General features: G+C 34.6%; 1 protein-coding gene across 1 annotated transcript; it reads left to right on the top strand.

The window, feature by feature from the left end:
• The first annotated feature begins 3,756 nt into the window (after positions 1 to 3,756).
• Positions 3,757 to 5,834, top strand: LOC106319713 (zinc finger protein CONSTANS-LIKE 15-like). Its single transcript, XM_013758094.1, has 4 exons — positions 3,757 to 4,674; positions 4,786 to 4,953; positions 5,101 to 5,336; positions 5,433 to 5,834. Exons 1-4 carry the CDS (start codon positions 3,946 to 3,948, stop codon positions 5,533 to 5,535), a joined length of 1,236 nt encoding a protein of 411 aa, XP_013613548.1. The 5' UTR covers positions 3,757 to 3,945; the 3' UTR covers positions 5,536 to 5,834.
• Positions 5,835 to 7,980: the final 2,146 nt, after the last annotated feature.

Here is a 7,980-nt window from a genome sequence, read left to right on the forward strand (position 1 = left end):
CAAGAATTGCATTGACTATGGTTTCTGGGAAGAAAAAGATCTTGCTCCTGAAAAAAGACCGTGACAACCCTGTTGTAAGATTTTAGTTCGTGCAGAACAAAAAACCTTGAATTATTTTCTATTTAGTATAATGATAGTTGTTGACAATCATTAGTCATTTGCAAATATGTTTTTTATGCTGCATTTCAGAACTCTTCATTCCAAGCGGAACAACAGATGAAAGCTAATTTTTCTGGAAGCTCCTCGACTTCAAGACAGAATCAAAAGATAGATGTTGGTGGGAGGTTAATCAAGGGAATACTTCAGAGAAGTGAGACAGCCTAGCCAGACTTCATCTTTTGTACAGCATGAGCAAAGTGTGGAACCCACAAAACACGAGGGAAGAAAAAACAAAACACGAAATTAACATATTCAGATCTTCTCTCTTGCATGTCTAACATCTGGCGCCGACGAAACTCAACACCCACGGCAGATGAAGCTGATGCAAGTAAACCTCTCATCAATCATGCTTAAATCAATCTACGTTTTTCAATCTCACAAACTAAAAAACAATTTTACCTACATGAATCGGGAAATTAGTGCCCACATTCCCGACATAGAGAAAAAAAGGAGTTGTAGTCCTAACAGTTTTCTCAGTATTAGACTAAACCACAGTTTCAAGGCCCAGTTATTTTGAAACCGTAACATTTTAAATCCAAATTTATTATCTTTTTTCATGCACTATTTGATTTATATACAAACAACTACCTAAGTAAACACTAACAAGTTCCATCACCCTCAACTTTGAACATATAAGATATAAAAATATCAACATATGACTCCGTCGTTCATTCTTATATCATACTCATCAACCTATGTAATATCCAAAGTCCCATCAATCACATTATAGACAAAAAAACAAACAAACAATAAAATCCCGTAAACAAAACTATACAATGCACCTATAATGTAGCCGACCCCGCGCTTGCGCGGGGACAATGCACCTAGTGATTCCAAAACTTCACTACTCAAAAGATGATCTGGATTCTATAGGAGTCGATTTAAACCCGATCCTAAGACCCGAGACTTATTCGTTAAGTGTGATTTAATTAATGAAACTAGATCTCGATCCGTGCAACCACGTATTTTTTGTTTTCATTTATTTTTATATAAACATTTTATTTCAATTCTAAATTGATATATATTATAATATATATGTGTCTATCAATTTTTAAAACATAATAAGTTTACGGTATATTTTTTTTCATTGAATAGATTGTTTCAAACTTTCACATGTATTTGTATCTTCTTCTATATATATATTTTCGGATTATTATTTCATTATTAATATCGTAACTATATATATAAAGATTAGTAAAATATTGTTTTATTTTCATATTCAAAGATAGTGTAACATTTCACAAATTTAGAAAGTTTTTAAAAAATTAAACTTTTTATTCATAGACTTATATTATCGAGTAAATAATTAAACATTTAGTTTTTGTTTAGTTTTTAAAATAAACTATATAGTTTTAAATTTGTTTTCATTGGTTTAAGGTAGTAACGATTAATTATGATTTTTGTTATTTAAAAAAATCTTTATAATTTTAAAATTTAACATCAACAAATATTTAAATAATTAACATGTGAAGATATAGTATTACAACATTAAATTATATCTATTTAATTTATACTATCTATAAATCCAATGGAATCTATTGTTTAAATCCAATTATTGATAGCCCAATAAAAATTTCTGTTAGGCCCAAAATTTAAATGATAAGATTAGAAATTAAATGTAACATGATTTTCAACGAATAAGTCTATTAAATCCATTTTTTGTAAAAAATCACACATGAATCAAGGTTGTGACTTCCTTTTTAATATATAAGATGCAAGCTCCACTAGGGGTGGGTACTTTACCCGATATTCGAAGCCGCATCCGAACCCGATCCGAAAAACCCGAACCGAAATCCGAGTCAAAATAGCAAAATATCCGAACGGGTATTGAATTAGAAGAGATTGGTTATCCGACCCGAACGGGTAATATCCGAACCCGAATAGATATCCGAAGATAACCGAACATATGTATAATTAGCCATATATTTCTAGTTTACATCTCTCATTTTATATAAAATATTTTTATTGATACTACACGTACTTTAAGTTCATATGATATACATAGAATTACTGAGAAAATGATTTGCTACTCAATTAAAATGTATGTTAAACTTTTTATTTCAAGAATTAATAAAAAGTTACATCCAAAATTTAAAAACAATAACCAAATTAATGTCTTTTTAGCTTCAAAATGCTACGTCCAAATCTATTAACCATTCAATCAATTAAAAATAAAAAAATAGTTAAGTGAAAGTTATATTTTTAAATACAATAAATTTGAGAAATGAAAAATTTAATTTTTTTTCAAAATATAAATATCCGAACCCGATCCAAAATAACTGAACCCGATCCGAAGTACAGAAATATCCGAACGGGTTTTATACCTCTATACCGAAATATCCGAAAATCCGAAATAACTGACCCGAACCCGAACGGATACCCGAACGCCCACCCCTAATCCAAACCCGAACGTGTAATATCCGAACCCGAATAGATATCTGAAGATTGAATGGTTAATAGATTTGGACGTAACATTTTGAAACTAAAAAGACATTAATTTGGTTATTATTTTTAAATTTTTGATGTAACTTTTTGTTAATTTTTGAAATAAAAAGTTTGACGTACATTATAACTGAATAGCAAATCATTTTCTCCGTAATTCTATGTATATTATATGAATTTAAAATATGCTTAGTATCATTTGCTCCACGCCTCCCCGCATTCAAAAAGAACGTGACATTTATGGAAATAGCTAATTCTAACAAAAATATGTGATTTGATCTAAATTTCCGTTAAAAGAAGATATTTAAAGGGCAAATCTCCAAAATAGCACCTTTCTAAGTTTATATCACAAAAATAGCATTCAAAAACTAAAATGACCAAAATAGCACATTTCTAAGTTTATCCTTTGAAAATTTTAATTTTTTTTATTTTTCAAAATTTGAAATCTTATTCCCAAAACCTCATTTCTCAACTCTAAGCTCTAAACCCTAAACCCTAAACTCTAAACCCTAAACCCTAAACCATAAACCCTAAACCCTAAACTCTAAACCCTAAACCCTAAACCATAAACCCTAAACCCTAAACTCTAAACCCTAAACCCTAAACCATAAACCCTAAACCCTAAACTCTAAACCCTAAACCCTAAACCATAAACCCTAAACCCTAAACTCTAAACCCTAAACCCTAAACCATAAACCCTAAACCCTAAACTCTAAACCCTAAACCCTAAAATCTAAACCCTAAACCCTAAAATCTAAACCCTAAACCCTAAACCCTAAATCCTAAACCCCACCCTTTAACTCTAAACCCTAAGTTTGTGACTTTTGATAAAATATTAAGTGCTATTTTTGTGACTTTTGACCTTAGGTGCTAGTTTGGGAACATAAACTTGATTTTGTGCTATTTTTATCTTTTTCTCATATTTAAACAGTACAATAAGAAAGATTAGATATATTTTTTTAGTCATAGATAGGATTCAATGTCACCAACAGTAGTACCTCAACGTAAGCCTCACTGTCTAATAATGGCAATCCCATCAGAACACCGTTAGATCTGATCATATGAACATCTCTCTATCTGAATCCATACACCGGAACACAGAGGAGTACTGTCTAATAATGGCAATCCCTACAGCGTTTACTTTTCTTCTTGTCTTCTTCAGTCCAAAGATTTTGCAGATAAGTCTGACAAAATCCCTTGGAAAATGAAAAACGTGAGAAATGGAGCTGTCACGTTCTCCATCTGATCAGCATTCCCTTCCCACCGGCCAATAAAGTTTCCAACTTTCTTTTTTAAATTCCAGATTTTAAGCAGAGGGTTTCCATTCCAAAAGTAAGAGGATCCATGAATAGCTCCGAGAGAGCTCCGTGCGATTTCTGCGGCGAGCGAACGGCGTTTCTGTTCTGTCGAGCCGACGCTGCGAAGCTATGTTTACCATGTGACCACCGCGTGCACAAGGCGAATCTCCTCTCCAGGAAGCACGTGCGGTCTCGGATTTGTGATAACTGCGGCAGCGAGCCGGTCTCCGTGCGGTGCTTCACCGACGACCTCGTATTGTGTCTGGAATGCGATTGGGATGTGCACGGAAGCTGTTCCCATGTCCGCTCCGCCGCTGAAGGATTCTCCGGATGTCCGTCGGCGTTGGAGCTTGCCGCTTTATTGGGAGCTGATCTGGAAGGGAGGAAAGAAGAGAAGGAAGTGCCTACAATGATGATGATGATGATGACGATGGAGAGTTTTGGGATGGAGTTAGATTCATGGGTTTCTGGATCTAACGTATTACAGATAGTACCTGTAACCAGTGATACGACGACGTTTAAGAAGCGTAGCTCTAGCTGTGGGAGGTATAAGCAGGTGTTGTGCAAACAGCTTGAGGAAATGCTCAAGGGTGAAGACAATGATGGTGACGGAGGAGGAGAAGCAAAGGAGGGGATTATGGTTCCGGTGATGCCTGAGAGATTGGGATGGGCAAGAGATTCATATGAATCAGAGGTTATACACCAGCCTCCAACGACGTCGTTTTCATCTTTGATGTGGAATGCTGCTAATCCTAGTGGTGGCCAGAGTACTCAGGTGAGTTTGTGTAATCTTTTTTCTCTTTTTGATTAGTTTAGGTTTCCCAAGATTACAGTCACTCTGTGTTGTTCTATTGTCTTCTCAACCTGTGCGGCCGTGAACTTGCAGATATGGGATTTTAACTTGGAACAGTCGAGAGAACCACAGGACACTATCCGCACGGAAGCTGCTGCATGTGTAACAAAAGATGCTGCATCATTCAAAGTCAACAGTATTGTTAAGCTCTTGAATGATGCTTGTTCCACTAAGGCGAAACGTGTTAAAGAGATTTTCCAGGTAACATTTTAGCTTCACCTGACCTCATTACGTGTTAGGTCAGATTATATACCAATGTCAACATTTTGGCTTTGTATTGTAGATATCTATGTGTTAGGCAACTTAACCATACAAACATGTCTAATGCTGATTAGGATTCTTTTGCAGGATGACTACAAGCGATTAGCTTCAGGCCAAGTACCAGCGACATCTGAGAACAACAATAATCTTCCAATTACCTTTGGTTCCAACACCTCCAATGAGTTATGTTTCACAGAAAACACTGGTGGAACTAGTTGTAATAAGGCCACGAGAGTAGTGGCAACAAAGGCTGATCTGGAGCAACTGGCTCAGAACAGAGGCAACGCAATGCAGCGTTACAAGGAAAAGAGGAAAAATCGGAGGTACATGCTCTGCTTTTTAACTTTTTCTCTTTTGACAAAATTTCCAATTTCTAAACTATAAGAATCTACCATATCTTGGACCTTGGTTGCTAACAGATATGACAAGACTATAAGGTATGAATCGAGGAAAGCAAGAGCTGATACAAGGTTGCGTGTCAAAGGCAGGTTTGTGAAAGCTACTGAAGCTCCTTATCCTTAAAGAATTCTCTTCACAATAGGTTTCCTATTAGCTTACACAGTTAGGAGTGTTCTCTTCTACTTTCCCTGCCTCGGGATATGTATATAGCTCGGTCTCGTTTCATGTGGCCACACCCTTTTATGTACCTTGGAAACTCATCTTGTTAAAAGAGGATTGCGTCTTAGGCTTGTAAAAGAAAATGATTTGTTGATTGTTTTCTTGTCAATCCGCACCATTTGAATTCTCACGTGCTATATATCATATGCCTTGTAAGTTTTGGTTGTGACAATCTGTGTTGTGGAATAATTCGTGTTTGAATACTGAATTCTCAATCAAATGCTGAATGACATGGATGAGTCTTATGTTGACTCCATATTTAATTTGATGGGAACTTCTAAAATTGAGTCTGGTCACTCTTGATGACATGCTAGAACAAGAACATCAGGGAATAATATTGTTTGCCTTATTGCTAATCTCGTGCAGTTCACGCAAAGTGACTTGTTTCATACAATTAAATCAAATTAACATATCCTAAAAAGGAAAAAGCAATTTTTTTCCCACGCACATCACGTCTCATAAAATTAATTAAATCAAATTAAGATATCCTAAAAAGGAAAGAAAAAAAGAGGCGACACAAAATCCACCACGTACTGACCACTTACATAAACCCTAGCAGGTCAAAGTAATTTCGCCTTGTGCAACTTAACCATGATGATAATTCTTCTACAAGGAGAAGTGCACCGTCTTTGGGAAGACGAGTGTAAGAAGAAAGAAAAGTTGGAGGATGATGAATATCGAAATGTTACTAGTTCTTTGTTTAAGCTGGACGATGTAGAAGGAGCCGAGAAGGTATATGGAGAGTGGAAACCGGATGGACCGAAGCTGGACTTGAGCATACCTGGTTTGCTGATTTCTCGGTTTTGTGCAGAAAGAAACGAATTGAAAGTTGGGGAGTTGATGAGTTCGATTGGAAAGAAGAGAAATGGGATGCACTTAAAGGATGGTGAGGGCTTTATAGTCAGGGTCGTGGAATATGTTGCTATTGGTGTGCTCATCTTATGTGCCGTGCTCGGACGATATCTAGCAAAATTATGGCCGTGGATTTTATTGTTTTGGTCCATGGGTTACTAAATTTCCCACAAGATGATTATATGCTTTGTTTGTCGTGTTATCTTTCCTGACCTTTCAGTATTCTCCATTATAAATTATATTAACATAAAATTTTATACGTAACTGAGTTGCTCATTAGAATTTGATCAATGTAACAAAATTCTTTTCAGTTACACAAAAAAAAAAAAAAAAACAAAATTCTTTTTCTTTTTTTCTGTTCAACAACAAGGTGGTTCTTAAATCCAAAATTTACAAGGAAAAATTTAGAAATATAAGTTGTATAATGCGGATTATAAGTTGAAATAACCAAGGCGATACGTGGATAAAATTTATTTATGGTAAATATGTTATAAACATAAACCGAATTATTTTATCAGAACTAATCTTTGAATCTCTAGCTTCTGGTTCGAATAAAGTGATGTTGATTGTCGATATCGATTTTGAGATAGTGTATCACTCGAGCTGTTTGTTTGTATTAAGCAGGAAAATATTTAAAGGTGATGGGAAGCACAAGTGCAAAGGTAAAATGAGAAATATACAAAAGAATAGTCTGTGTTTCAAAAAAAAAAATGCAAAAGAGCAGTCTATCTTGTTTAGAACAGCTCTAATGGGGATATCCATAAAAGAGTATATCATCTATATTATATTCATGTGTAAAAATGATCCATATTTTAGAAAATTATTGTTTCTAAAAATATATCTTTTACATTGAAATGCATATAGTAATAATAGATTGCAAATTTCGAAAATATTAACTGGGTTTATTAAATTTTGATTGGCTAACAATTGTAAAAAATAACTAATCGCGAAAATAATGTATTTATAATCAAAATTAAAAATCTCTTTCACCTAAAGTTTTTTATTAGCTAACAAAGTTAAAGTTCAGAACTTTTTCTTCTTTGTCCCCTGCCTCAGGAAGTGTATATAGACCAGTCTCGTTTCATGTGACCACACTTATCTTTTTGTTGGCCTATTGGCTGCCCCATTTTTTTTTGAATAAAATATTAAATTGGATTAAAAAAAGTACTTTTTTACAACAAGAGCCATTTTAGCTTATTTATTTGCAAACATTAAAAAAACCTCAAATGATCACATTTGTACGGTTTTAATAGAGAGTTGGAAAGCACGATCAAGTCTCCTGTCTTGTGCTCTAATGGATGATACAATTTTAGTGTATCAAGTTTTGGCGCCGTTGCGACGGAGACCAGCTTTTTACCTTTATTTTTCGGTTATATATTTAGTTTAAGACCACTAACTTGCTTTATCCTTTTCGTTGTAACAATGTTACAGGTGCATGACCAGTAGACATACTCAGAGAAACGCACAAGAAGAATTAGTTACGCTTACCAACCAGGA

This window comes from Brassica oleracea, unplaced genomic scaffold, assembly GCF_000695525.1.
Source record: "Brassica oleracea var. oleracea cultivar TO1000 unplaced genomic scaffold, BOL UnpScaffold00579, whole genome shotgun sequence".
NCBI classification, from domain to species: Eukaryota; Viridiplantae; Streptophyta; class Magnoliopsida; order Brassicales; family Brassicaceae; genus Brassica; species Brassica oleracea.